General features: G+C 39.0%; 1 protein-coding gene across 1 annotated transcript in view; it reads right to left on the minus strand.

Moving 5' to 3' along the window:
- The window catches only part of col21a1 (collagen, type XXI, alpha 1), a 68,753-nt gene that overhangs the window by 26,008 nt on the left and 27,524 nt on the right, over window positions 1–15,221 (minus strand). Inside the window, exons 12-15 of the mRNA XM_056470409.1 lie at window positions 12,654–12,707; window positions 8,147–8,200; window positions 8,009–8,062; window positions 5,741–5,794 (exon numbers count right to left, since the gene is read on the minus strand). Coding sequence (XP_056326384.1) covers window positions 5,741–5,794; window positions 8,009–8,062; window positions 8,147–8,200; window positions 12,654–12,707 — 216 coding nt within the window. The remainder of the gene's footprint in view (window positions 1–5,740; window positions 5,795–8,008; window positions 8,063–8,146; window positions 8,201–12,653; window positions 12,708–15,221) is intronic.

Raw genomic sequence — 15,221 nt, forward strand, 5'->3', positions numbered from 1 at the left:
GATGCAAAAAAACAAAACATTGCTATCCCGGACGAGCCCCCTTTTTTAAACAGGTGAGGGAACTTTCTCTGTGGATTCACACACAATCATGCACTCTAAGATACCAATTAACTCGCACATCTTTTTTTCATCTGACTTAAGCTATAACAGTATGCTATAAATACCATGCTAAAGTGCAAATGACTATCAGGAAAAAAGTAGATAAAAAAAAATATTGCTATCCCGGACGAGCCCCCTTTTTTACACAGGTAAGGGAAATTCCTTTGTAGATTCACAGACAATCATGTACTTTAAGACACACAATTAACTCACACATCATTTTTTCGACAGACTTATGCTATAAATGTATGCTATATATATTTCCTAAAGCACAAGTGACTCTATCAGAAAAAAGTAGATGCAAATTAAAAAAAAACATTGCTATCCCGGACGAGCCCCCTTTTTAAACAGGTAAGGGAAATTTCTTTGTAGATTCAGAGAATCATGCACTTTAAGACACAATTTTGCCAACAGACTTATGCGATAACAGTATGCTACAAATGCCATGCTAAAGTGTAAGTGACTATCAGGAAAAAAGTAGATTGAAAAAAAAACATTGCTATCCCGGACGAGCCCCCTTTTTTACACAGGTAAGGGAAATTCCTTTGTGGATTCACAGACAATCATGCAGTAAGACACACAAGTAACTCCCACATCATTTTCAGACTTATGCTATAACAGTAGGCTACAAATGCTAGAGTGCAAGTGACTGTCAGAAAAAAAAGTAGTTGCAAAAAAACCTATGCTATCCCGGACGAGCCCCCTCTTTTTTTACACAGGTAAGGGAACGTCACAGACAAGCATGCATCGTAAGACACATCATTAGCTCCTACATCATTTTGCAACATGCACAAAACAATTTTATATTACAGAGACACACCCTGATTGGCCAGCTTCCTCTGGAAGGCGCGTCTGTATTACATTTTACCCGCCAAGTCTCCATGATGATGAAAAAGTAAAGACAGCATATCAAACTGCATTCAAACATGCAGAACAATACATGGAAATAAGCGTTGCATTTTAGCTCTTGGGAAAGTTTAACAGCAGAACATGCCAAGATTTGTCATTTTATCATTTTAAAGCATCTCTGTGGTCGTGCATTTCCTCTCTGAATGCTTCCTTTTCATGATGTATGTGCGCCAATCTGCAGAAAACATTTCCTCTCTTCAACGTTTTCCAGCAGCTCTATTTTTGTATCAGTGTAAAACACTGTAATCAGCAATAAGTCTTTTAAAAATACTCAGGGCAGTGCAAGCAAAGATGTATTTGTCAGCAGTCAGTAAATTGTTCAAATCAGGCCATATATACAAAGTTCATTCAACATGACTCATAAATCACATGACTACTGAATCATCTCACAAAAGGATTTATTTCAAACGTGTGATATGAAGTTATGTACCCAGATGAACCTGTGTTATTAATTTCAGCGGTGGTTATCTGGGAATAACATACCTTGGAATGTCGCGACTTAACCAATCAGAGTCAAATATTCCAGACAGCGTGTAATAGTACTGCATAAAACACATATGGTGTTACCATGCAGGGAAACATGAATATAAAACACCAATCCCAATACAGGAGCCGACCAAAAGGGCATGCTATTACAAGTACAGGGTCAAGCATCAGACGCTTCTGCCGAGACTGGGGAACCGCGTCCGTGTGTATATATTCATATGTGTGTGCGTGTGCATGGCTTTTCCTCTCAACCATTTTAAAAGGAGCACTGTTGTGATTATGTGCATCTCGTATATCAGCGCTGTAGGTCTGTAAGAAACTGAGAAACAGCTGTCTGGACTTCTGCTCTCTGAACATCGTCTAACTGAAGTGTCAGAAGAATCAGTGTATAAAATGTTTTAAGCAACTTTTGCCAAGTACAACGTTTAAATGTGCAAATGTTGATGTTGTGAATTGTTTTTGGCAGGCAGTTCTTGAGCAGGACCTGAACACAGGGGAAAATATAGCATATGGGACAGTAGAGTGGTGCGCAGAAGTATTTGGGTACTTTTTGGACCAAAGTCAAAGTTTGACACTAGTTTGACTTCTGGAACTAAGTCAAACTTTTTCAACCCAAGTCAAATTTGGAGCCAAATTTGAGTATTGGGACACGACAATGGATGTCATTACATTAAAGGGCTAGTTTACCTAAAAATGTAAATTCTGTCATCATTTACTCACCTTTTACTGTTTCAAAACCTTTATGAGTTTCTTTCTTCTCTGGAAAAACTAAAGAAGATATTTTATAAAATGTTAGAAACCTGTAACTATCGATTTTCATAGTATCTTCTATAATATCTGATCTTTACCTGGGTTTTCCTGCTAATGGTTACAGGTTTTCAACTTTCTTCAGAATATCTTCTTCTGTGTTCAACTCATAAAGGTTTAAAACCACACGAGGAAGAGTAAATAGTGAGTAAATGTTCATTTTTAGGTGATTATTTCGATTATTTTGATTTTGTTTACCCCACTGGTAGATTATTTAGCTTGTTTAAGGGAAAAACTCACTTAATTTTGACATATTTCTTCTTAAAACAAGACAATATGTTTTGCTTGTCTAGAAAATGCAGTACTAACACTTTATTTTGATGGTCCATTTGAGTATTAGTAGACTGTCTGCTTAATATATGTTCATCCAGACATTCAACAGACATTTAACTGACTGTAAGTAACTTTGCAAGTACATGTCAACTTACACTAACCCTAACCCCAACCTAACAGTCTACTTATAATCTACTGAGAATTAGTTGGCATGTAGATGCAATGTAACTTAATTCAACAAACGGACCATCAAAATAAAGTGTGACCGAAAACGCTTCTTAATTTAAGAATTATTTGATATTTGGACAAGAAACAAGACAAAAACTTTATCAATTCGTGAGCTGAGATACTTTTTGTGGGCACTCTATTATTTTGATTTACTCTTTGCAGACTAATGGTAGTTAATATTTTAACCGTTCTCTCGAGAGGTTGAATACGAAAATAGCTGGTCCTGTGGTTTATGAATGAACAGCAAAACAAACAATGTTTTACAATTTTAGCATATCCAACAAAGCCACATTGGTGCATTTTCCACGATAAGCGGAAGCAGATGTTTGGTCTGAGTTTGTTCTGCAGGGACCATTAAAGAGAACATGGAAACTTGTTGCAAAAAAGTACCTTCCTTTGCTTTGAGGACATAAAATGTCAAGTCACTGAAAAAGACATCGGAAAAGTATAGTGCAGGGTGAAAACTAGCATGTGTATTGCATTGCATAACTACTTGAGAATCGCCACACTCTCTATGCAGAGTACACAGCTTGCATTAACCAATAAATTACTAACATTTTATTGACCACTGCAAAAAAATGCTCCTCTTACTTAGAGTTTTAGTCTTGTTTCTAGTCCAAACATCTAAAAATTCTTGAATCTAGAGGAATTTTTTAGACAAGTAAAAAAAGATTGTCTTGTTTTCAGAGATAATAAGTCGAAATTAAGTGAGTTGTTCCTTAAAACAAGCAAAATAAGTCAAAGTTCCTGCTTTGAAATATGATAATTTTGCTTACCCCATTGGCAGATTGTTTGAATGCATGATTATTTGGTATCAAGGCTTTGCAAAAAATGTGCTTGTGCCTGTGATGGTCATGGAAGAGTGGAGAACATGAGACTGATTCCTGTGACGCTCCAGAGACAGATGAGTCTTCTCCAGCTTCCAGCCTCCGCCACTGAGACTGCAGCTCTGCACAAGACGTTTGGCCAGCGGAGAAATTAAAATGGTCGTGCCCAACTGAGCCTGGTTTCTCTCAAGGTTTTTTTCTCTTCACTTCCGCCTTTAGTGAAGTTTTTCCCTCTCCGCTGTCGCCGCTGGCTTGCATGGTTCGGGATCTGTAGAGCTGCGCATCGTTGGATTTGCCCTTCAATATTTGGACTCTCAGTAGTGATTATTAAACCACACTGAACTGAGCTCAACTGAACTGAACTTAAACACTACAAACTGAACTACACTGTTCCTATTTACTGTGACCTTTTATCTGAAGCTGCTTTGACACAATCTACATTGTATAAGCGCTATACAAATAAAGGTGAATTGAATTGCTTATAGTGGAAGTCAATGGGGCAAAAACAGCCACCAACATAACGAATGGTAGTCAATTTAAACAGTACACAAATGGGTTTCAATTTTGTGGATGAAATATCCTTTAACAGACATTTCTGTTAGTTTAATCAGATTTTGCATTGTGTTGATCACCACTTATTGATTTCCAATGCAAAAAAAAATCTGAGTTCTGAAGCAGATCTAAAATGGAAGACAACGCATTTGTATCAGGACTGCACGATACTGGAAAAATATTAAATATTCAGTATTGTTGGTGAGTACTGCTATAAAATGATCTCTTATGATAAGAATGCTATTTTTATTAGCTATGTTTTAAAATCCTCTATTTATTGAATGATATTAAAACCAAAAAAAAAAACTAAAATATGTTTTTCTGACTTAATTAATCCTAATTATGACTAAAAAAATGAGATGCAAAAATTTAGCCTTCGTGTCGAGATGCAAACATGTAGTCTTTAAAACACTTTGAATGACTTGCGCAGATATTCTGGCTCTGATTGGCTGTTTTCAACCATTAGTGTTTGTTTTCAGCTTTGGGTTCTGCTTGGGGCCGCTCCAACCAATAGCAGAACAGCAATGACAGGGGAGGCGGGGCTAAAGATAGTAAGGCCTCATCTGATGGTCAAATTTAGATAAACAACCGATGCATAAAATAAATTTATCACACACATCTGCAATACATACAGCTGAAGTCAGAATGATTCACCCTTCTGTGAATAGTTTTTTCCCTAATATTTGATGTTTAACAGATTCAGGATTTTTTTCACAGTATTTCCTATAATATTTTTTCTTCTTGTTTTATTTCGGCTAAAATAAAAGCAGTTTTTAATTTTTTTCAACCTATTTTAAGGTCAATATTATTAGCCCCCTTCAGCAATATTAGTTTTGGATTGTCTCCAGAACAAACCAGTTATACAATGACTTGCCTAATTACCCTAACTTTACCCTAATTAACCTAGTTAAGCCTTTAAATGTCACTTTAAGCTGAATACTAGTGTCTTGAAGAATATCTAGTCTAATATTATGTGCTGTCATCATGGTGAAGAGAAAATAAATCAGTTATTAGAGATGAGTTGAATCTTCTTTCCATTAAAGAGAAATTAGCGAAAAATGTATAGGGGGGCTAATAATTCTGACTTCAACTGTATATTGTATATATTATCATGATAATGACACTTTTACGATATATTGTGCAGCTCTAACCTGTATACATTAAGTTTGTTGTTTGTCCCAAGACTATCTGGCTCCCCTTACAGCACTAGCAGGCCTCATATTTGAAACGTTCTCCCAGAAGAGGCATGAAACTATCACTCGTAGACCTGTTTCTCTAAAGATGATCTTTACCTGGCAGCATTGCTCAACTGCACTGCTGAGTCACTTTTCCTCAGACTATACGGTTAAATCTCCACTGCCCAGTCCAGGTGCAAAGACTTAAGCACCAATAAGACTTCAAATCATGTCAATTCAGTCGGCCAAACTGGAACATTGTATTAGACGCAGTAAAAAAAAAAGGGGGTTCAGTTATCTTCAACCCTCTCTGGTGTTATTCAACTGCAGTCCACCCACTAAAACACCTGGCAATGATCTTAGCAGTTTTTAAGATATACTCACAGGATGTCCCTCTCGTCCATCCAGTCCAGGAATTCCAGGCGGTCCTGGATCTCCCTGAGGAGGCACAGATCACAGAGTCAGGATAACAGTGCGAGAAATCTCTTTGTCTGAACTGGGAGATGGCAGTGGTTGAAATGCATTGGAAAATAGTCAGTATTAATGCACTTCTGTTTTGGTGCAATGAAGCATTTTCACAAGACACGTTTAACACTCATCACCATATTAAATCCTTGAAAGATTTTAATATTTAGATTAATATTTAATATAAAAAACATATAAAAATTTATTTGTATTTATGTATGTATTATACAATAATAATAATAATAATAATAATAATAATACTTTTTATTTATAATGCTCTTTTCTTAGACTCAAAGCGCTGCAAGGCAAAATACCAACAATAGCAGACAAAGCACAATAATAAAAAGATGCAACAAAAGAATAAAAATATAAACCATAAGATAGAATAAAAATAGTTTACAAAATGATTATCCTATGTTAAAAGCAATGCTAAAAAGATGAGTCTTAAAACTGCTGATGGGTAGTGCATTCCACAGCTTAGGCGCACTATATGAGAAAGCCCTACCGCTGGTCTTGAGTGTACAGCATGGCTAATATAGCATGGCTAATAGCATCCGCCACTGAGACTGCAGCTCTGCACAAGACGTTTGGCCAGCGGAGAAATTAAAATGATCGTGCCCGACTGAGTCTGGTTTCTCTCAAGGTTTTTTTTCTTCACTTCCGCCATTAGTGAAGTTTTTTTCCCTCTCCGCTGTCGCCACTGGCTTGCATGGTTCAGGATCTATAGAGCTGCGCATCGTTGGATTTGCTCTTCAATATTTGGACTCTCAGTAGTGATTATTAAACCACACTGAACTGAGCTAAACTGAACTTAAACGCTACAAACTGAACTACACTGTTCCTATTTACTATGACCCTTTATGTGAAGCTGCTTTGACACAATCTACATTGTATAAGCGCTATACTAATAAAGGTGAATTGAATTGAATTGAATATGCATATTTATATTTGTTTTAATAAAAATAGGTTTATCCGCCAAGGTTTGTCCGCCTGTGGGGTTTTGGAGACGTCACAATCTACATTGTATAAGTGCTATACAAATAAAGGGGAATTGAATTGAATTGAATTAATACAGCAAAAGTGCAGATGAAGAATGAAGACTACAAGAGTGGCGAGAGTCACCATGTCACAAATGTAACGCCCATTGAAGGTTAAAATCAAGGTCTTAAAACCAATCCCTGACTTAATAGGGAACCAGTGTAGTTGTTGAAGTACAGGAGTAATATGGTGGCGAGGTGATGTGTTGGCATAACAGAGGGCAGTGGGTGTGCATTGTATTATTTACAATTATATGAATCGCCAACTTATCCAGCATATGTTTTATACAGCGGATGCCCTTGCAAACTCCACACGGAAATGCTAACTGGCCAAGTTGGGACTCGAACCAACGATCGTCTTGTGTGTGAGGCAACCCCAGTGTTACTTTTACTTAATTTAATGAAGGTTCAACAATTTGGTTTACTTATGCAACTTAATATTTTAAGTCAGTTTGACTGATGTAAGCTGAGATGGCTTGAAAATGTAATTTAATTCAACTAAAAAATATAAAGCAGCAATATTTTTGCTTGCTTACAGTGAACTTGGTGTGTGTCAAGACTTTGAGATCATGAGGCACAGTGAAGTATTATTGATGTCTTTTGAAGCATGATTAAGATGCAGTAAATCTTTCCCATATGCTTTTAATCCTTTGTGCATAAACAAAAAGATTTGTAAGCAAAGGCTATTTAAGCATGGCAACTGTAATTGTGGCATAACAATTGGTAAACAAGAAAAGTCCCATTGGTAAGCTGCCCAGCACACCTCCGTTGGCTGAACTTTAAGAGAACAGTGCATGTTTAAAGATCTGCAACCAAGCAAATAATCCAGGATTTATCATATAGGCAACCACCAAGATGTCGACGAACATCTTGGTTTAATAAAAGCCATGTGTAAGCCTGGAAAAAGACACTGTAGATCAGCATGAAAGAGGAAACGATGGTGCAAAACCTTTTATGGCTTTCCATGCGGAGATTCTGTACTAGCATATTTTTTCATGCGATTCTGTCAAATAATACTGCATTTTGAAATCATGCGTAGCCTCCTTAAAGCGGGCTCGCCAGATATTCTCAATGGTCCGTGTTCACAATTCAAGGAAGCCATCAAACATATTCGGTTCTTTACGGGGAGGAGAATTAGATCAGTGCAGACCTTCAAACCGATTCCTCCTGCAGTCCCGTCTTTCCCATCTCTGCCAGGCGCTCCCTTGATAAACACAAAAATGGCATTAAAGCCTGATAAGACTATAGAAATGAGTGCAGACATGATTGAGGGATGTACAGTACATACAGGCTCTCCTGGATATCCAGGTGGACCAGCAAGGCCTCTACTTCCTTTTTCTCCCTAAAATAGACAGTAGGTCTGTTAATGTTAATGCAATGAAAAGTGGATCGAAAGAGATTTCACAGATCACAGTAATTGAACAGATATCCACCCATCCCTTCCGCAGTCTGTTCCAGCTCTTGCTATCAGGAAGATTTCAGAGTATTACACTTAAATAATGGTAGCACTTTATTTTGATGGTCCATTTGAGGACTAGTCGACTGTCTGTTTAATACCTGCTGATACTGCTCCTTCAACAGACATTTAACTGACTATAAGTAACTTTGCAAGTACATGTCAACTTACACTAACCCCAAACCCAACCTAACAGTCTACTTATAATCTACTGAAAATTAGTTGGCATGTAGATGCAATGTAACTTAAAGGGCACCTATGGTAAAAAATCTACTTTTCAAGCTGTTTGGACAGACATATGTACATGTATGGTGTATAGACCGTCATATTAGGGTGATATAAACACACCCAGTGCTTTTTTTTCAATTTAACAACATAAAAAACGGTGGACCAATTGGAGCGGTTTTCAAACCGACCGCTACTTTACATAGGAGAGCGGTCCCCCCGCCCACCAATATTGATTGACAGGCGCGTCATCATATCCTCAGTTTGTTGATTCACGTCCGCCATTTTCAGCGTGAGTCGAAGCGATATCACTAAAGGAACACGCTAGCTCTATTTTTAGATGCAAGGCTCATTGGGCTCAACACAAGATCAATATTCTCCACATTATCGCTCTAATCGGAATTATTGGTTGTATCTTTAGGTAGGTTTGCAAACATGTGTACTTCTCATTGAGTCTACATTATACTTCAGCCGTTTGCATTTCTCGCAATCCCAGAAGCTCCCTGTGATCTTAACTAGCATGCGTTTTAGAATTATAAACATCGGTTTCTATCAGGGTACACTCAAGTCGACGGCTGGGCGCCGCGGACCGCTGCAGAAACCTATGTTTAGAATTCAAAAATGCGTGGCGGGATGATTCGGGACACTTCATGTTTCTGCCGCGCCACAGAGAGTGTCTGGTGTGCCGTGTCACGGCTTCGAGCGGAGCATCTGGTGCTATTAGTTTCTGTGTACAAGCTCAGCACTTTAAACTAGCACACAGTTGGCTGTAAAACTGTACAAAGACACAAATGATTTTGTACTCTCTGCTTGGTCTGTGTCCGAGTCGTACATGTACAACTGAATGGTGATCCTCTCCTGCTTCTCTGAGTCTGCCTGTCAGACTCTGTTGCAAACGCAGCGCGGGTGAGCTCATGGCTCCGCCCCCTTGTTACGTTGGCGGGAAGCCGAAACTAATTTACATGTGAAGCAACACACCCATAAATCAGCGAACTGTGGACACGCCCCCAACATGACACTTTTTAACACATCATAATAAAACAATCTGAATTGTGTTTTAAACTGAACCTAAACTGGCACACTCAGAAGAACCATAATATTAATATTAAATCTTAAAAAAGAGGTAAACTATGTGCCCTTTAATTCAACAAACAGACCATCAAAATAAAGTGTGACCCAAATAATTTCTGTATGTTTTCTGTTTGTTCAAACTACTCATTTAAAATAAGCTGAGTCAACACAATTCTTGAATTTTTCTTTACTTAATTGTTTTATGTTCGATCCACTTAAATTTGTAAAATCAATTAAGTTAACTTAACACTTTTAAACATAAAAAAATTAAGTTGTCCCAAAAAAGATTCAAGAATTGTATTGATTCAGCTTATTTTAAATGAGTAGTTTGAACAAACAAAAAATAACAATATTTTTTTAATGTACAGTGTAGAGCTCTTTCACTTAGACTACTCAATAGTTTCTTTACACAAGCTGTTAGAACCCTCAACTCCAATGATCTTATTAAAATTAAATATTATCCACAATCACAGCTTCCAAAACCAAGACCCCATCTCCTTCCCTCCACCACAACACAAAAACCTCAAAACATTGTGCATTTCTGAAGTGTTCCTCACACAGGTGAGTGGGCCTAACAAACCACCTGTAGAAAACACACTCTTTCATCTCTCAGACAATTTCCACAACTCTATTTCTCTGGTAAAAAAAATAAAACCTTGCGCATTTCTTAGGTCCAATCTCAATTCTATTTTTGTCCCCTAACCACTTGCCCCTTGAAACAGAGTGTGAAGGGGAAGGGCTTCAAAATTGACCCCTAAGAAATGGGACAGCAGCACTACAGCACCTGCACACGTCATCATATGTTATCGCGATCTCTTGCTTCGTGTATTCTGGGAAATTTTCATACCCCTTGGTTTCGGCTGATCCTGAAAAATCTCCATTTCGAGGGGTATCTAGTCCTTCCCCTTAACTCTACGCCTTCAAGCTAAAGAGAATTGGGACATCCCTACCCCTGAACGCGCAAAACGAGGGGTAGGGCTAAGGGGAAAGGCTAAGAGGGGGGGGACACTTGGACCAGTTTGTACATTTGCACCAGACACTTTCTATCACTCTATATCTCTGGACAAAACACTGTGCATTTCTGAAGTGTGCCTCACACAGGTGAGTGGGTTTAACAAACCACCTGTTGACTCCTTAACTCACACTTTCACCAGTTTGCACATTTGCACTAGACACTTTCTTACAGTAACTCCATATCTCCAGAAAAGCATTGTGTATTTTTGAGTGTTGCTCACACAGGTGAGTGGGTTTGACAAACCACCTGTAGAAACACTCTTCTCTCTATATTCACTTACATCCTCATTCATTCATTTTTCTTCAGCTTAGTCCCTTTATTCATCAGTTTTCGCCACAGCGGAATGGACCAACAACTCATCCAACATATTTTTAACACAGCGGAAACCTATCACTGGGAAACACCCATACACTCTCACATTCACACATACACTAAGGCCAATTTAGTTCATCAATTCACCCATTCTCCATCAATTCTCCAGAGCACCCAGAGGAAACCCACGCCAACACTGGGAGAACATGCAAACTCCACACTAATGCCAACTGACTCAGCCGGGACTCGAACCAGCGACCTTCTTGCTGTGTCACTGTGTCACCCACTTATGTTTTAAAAGACTCAGTAAGGAAAACAATGTTTACTTGTGATTGTATCACACAATGTTGCACTACTTGTTTTCTTAAACCTTAAAAACCTCTTTTGCACAATATCTTGCACAGTGTGTTAGGTTATGTGTATACTGTAGTTACGTTTTATAGTTAATATAGTTAGATTACCACTCCGGTATGTTAGATATAAGGTTTAAAATGGTTCCTAAGTTCAATGTTGATTTCATACTCATGATTGTGTTTATTTATGCAGCACAGTGGTCCTGCGAGACACATTTTGTTACACAATTTCCATATTATGTGATTCACAAGTGTTTCCTGTTTATTTATGTGCGTGAATTCAGCCTGAACTCACGAGAAAATGTTAGTATTTTACGCTTTGTCAGTTTACTAATTAGTAATTAGTAATTCGTACGTAGTTAGTAATTCGAATTCGTAATTCGTACGAGTTCCGTCGTACGAAATTGTTCGATTTTAAAAAGGAGGCGTGGCACCTAACCCCACCCCTAAACCCAATCGTCATTGGGGGATGAGCAAATCGTACTAAATTGTACGAATTAGATCGTACGAATTAGCCACTAAATCAAAAAGTTACGAATTGCCGTGAGATTGTGTTGGTGAATTGCATAATAGGATGTTGATCTCTGCTCTGTCGACTTTTGATGTTAAACGTTTTAACAAAGTGACTTTTATTGATATTTTAGTCATATGAAATAATATAATATGAGAAATAGCTAATATATAGAGAAATAAGTCTGTAAAATAACAGAAACTGCACTGTCAGTTTGTTACAAGGATTTTGTAGTGTAATTTACAACCCCAACCCAGACAATATAGCACTCCAGACTATTAATAATGTTCATAAAAGTCACTTTTTATGATTTTTCAAGATTAAAAGCTATTGGAAGAAAGATCAAGCGACCATAATGCAACTTAAACACAGAAATAAATGAGAAAAAAGAATGATAAAATAAAGAAAACTGCTAATTTACGGATCATTTTACAGTGCATGCAGCAGAACGACTTGACTTGTGAAATATATTGTTACGTTTATCCCTGCCAGCATCTCCCTGAACACAAAGTACATCATGTTTCAATCCATGATTATATCAATACTTTTCAGGACCGGGATTTATTTTCTAACCGATATCATGCAGGGAACGCTCCAGGAGTTCATTAGCTGTTATTCCAGACGGATTACAGATATGAGGTTGGCTAAGAAAACGGAGAGCCTGCGCAAAAGTCACTGTTTACACAAACAGTCTCAGAACAAGACTACAAAGCATTACTGGTCAGGCCCACCAAACGTTCGTGTCAACCGGCATAAGAAAACTGTTTTTGAGGACTGCAAGAGCTGGAAACAAAAAAACAAGAAGCTCTTTGCTGTTTGGAGTTTATACAATGAAGCAGAAAATATCAATACCGTTTGCCCATCTTTTCCTGGTGGTCCTTGTATGCCTTGATTACCAGCAGACCCCTAAGAGAAAGCAAACAGTCATTCAGGTTAAAAAAACAACGGCTGAAAATAAATAATATGGGTGTCCTTACATTCAAAGTTCACAGTATAACAGAGGAACACTTCAAAATCACTTACAAAGCTACAGAGATGACAAACAATAGGCAGCTGTAAACATTTTCTTTCTTTCTTTCTTTAAATTAGATAGCACTTCCTTTATAATGATGTTAAATGAACTTGGCCACAGTCTGCCATAGAGACAAATAGAAATCAACGCACATTCACTTTCCTTCAGCTTAGTCTGACAGGGGTCACCACAGCGGAATGAACCGCCGACTTATCCAGCATATGTTTTAGCACCCGGAGGAGCGATTGTGCTACCCACTGCGCCATCGTGATGCCCCTCAACCACACTTCCAGTGTTGTTGTTTTTTTAAACAGCTTGTTTTGCTGGTTGGAAATGTATTTTATTTAATAAATTACCCGAATAAAGAGTCAATATTATAAAAACCCTTTTATACCATCTACTTTTGTAATTCTTATAGTTTCTATAGTGCCTTATTAATCGGAAGTCTCCTGCATTTGAAGAAATGTAAATAGAAATTAGATGTAAATGTAAATTAAAGTTCTGTCTGTTTAGTTGTAAACCTGTTAATAATTGTTTATTTATTTATTTATTTATTTATTTATTTATTTATTTATTTATTTATTTATTAATTATTTTAATCACAGGCTGTTTTTACTCATTAATTGAAAACCATGTTCTATGAGCAGGATAATCACTAACAACTGAACAATATTGCTGGCAAATGTGCTGTTGTTGTTGCTATTATTCATTCGTTCATTTTCTTTTCGGCTTAGTCCCTTTATTAATCTGGGGTCAGCGCTGCGGAATGAACCGCCAACTTATCCAGCACATGTTTTACGCAGCGGATGCCCTTCCGGCTGCAACCCATCTCTGGGAAACATCCATACACACTCATTCACTACGGACAATTTAGCTTACCCAATTCACCAGTATCGCATGTCTTTGGACTGTGGGGGAAACTGGAATGTTACAATTATTATTATTATTATTATTATTATGATTCTTTTTATTATTATTATTATTATTATGATTATTATTATGATTCTTATTATGATTATTATTATTGTGATTGTTAATATGTTATGAAGCGGACAGGAGACAGAGGTAAGGAAACGTTAGGGTGTTTATTAAATGACAACAAGGAGCACATGAAGGATAGCCAGGAGGATCAGGAATGATGTTGGGGTCTTTTCCTCCGTGGCTGGGTAACAGGAATACACGAGGATGGACAGCACACACCAGATACAGCTGACAGAGGATGACACAGACTTGGAAGGACTGGAAGACAGGACGATTCGGGTGGACCAGGAAGACTAGGAGGAATACAAAGAGAACAGGTAAGTAAAGCGTTTGTTTTAGCTGAGGATGACTACGCTGAGTGGTCGCTCAGTTGTCCGCTTTCGTCGAGACGAGCCCGGACAATGAGCGACTGGAGTGCTGTGCTTTTATCTGGTGCTCGTGAATGTGATGCAGCTGTGTGCTCATTAGAAGTCAGGTGATGGTGATCTTCGTGAGTGGGGATCGTGAGAGCCTGACCAATCCGTGACAGTACCCCCCTCCCCAGGGCCCGCTCCTGAGGGCCGACACCTCCGACGCCGTGGTGGTCTCCCTCTGCCTCTAGGCGCTGGGAACTCAGGGTGGCTCTCATGAAACTCCACCATGAGACTAGGATCGAGAATATCAGCTCTGGGAACCCATGTCCTTTCTTCGGGGCCGTACCCTTCCCAGTCCACCAGGTACTCCAACTGGCCACCACGACGTCGGGAACGCAAGATCTCCTTCACTGCGTAGACGGCTCCTTCTTCTAGGAGCAGTGGAGGAGGGGGTTCCTCTTCGTGGTCAGGCTCTGTGGAGGGAAGAACAGGATCGTGATAGGGTTTCAGGAGTGATACGTGGAATGTAGGGTGAATACGGTAGTGAGAGGGTAATTGTAGTTTGTAGGTGACGGGGTTAACCTGTTCCACGATGGTGAAGGGACCAACAAATCGGGGACTTAACTTGCGAGAGGGCAGTCGCATGCGTATGTCCCGGGTGGATAGCCACACCTTTTGTCCGGGTGTGTATCTGGGTTCTTCAGACCTTCTTCTATCGGCGGTTACCTTGCTTCGACGGACTGCCCTCTGCAGATGTTGATGAGCCTCGTCCCAGACTCTCTCGCTCTCCCGGAACCAGTGATCCACTGCGGGGACATCAGATGGTTCGCCATCCCAGGGAAAGAGCGGTGGTTGGAAGCCCAGGACGCACTGGAATGGCGTGAGTCCGGTGGAGGGTTGCCGCAGTGAATTTTGGGCATATTCTGCCCAGCCCAAATACTGGCTCCAGGAGCTCTGGTGACCACTGCAGAAGGTCCTCAGGAACCGTCCCACCTCCTGAATCTTCCTCTCTGTCTGCCCGTTGGTTTGGGGATGATATCCAGAAGAGAGGCTGACGGCCACACCTAGGAGCTT

The sequence above is a fragment of the Danio aesculapii genome, chromosome 13, assembly GCF_903798145.1.
Source record: "Danio aesculapii chromosome 13, fDanAes4.1, whole genome shotgun sequence".
NCBI classification, from domain to species: Eukaryota; Metazoa; Chordata; class Actinopteri; order Cypriniformes; family Danionidae; genus Danio; species Danio aesculapii.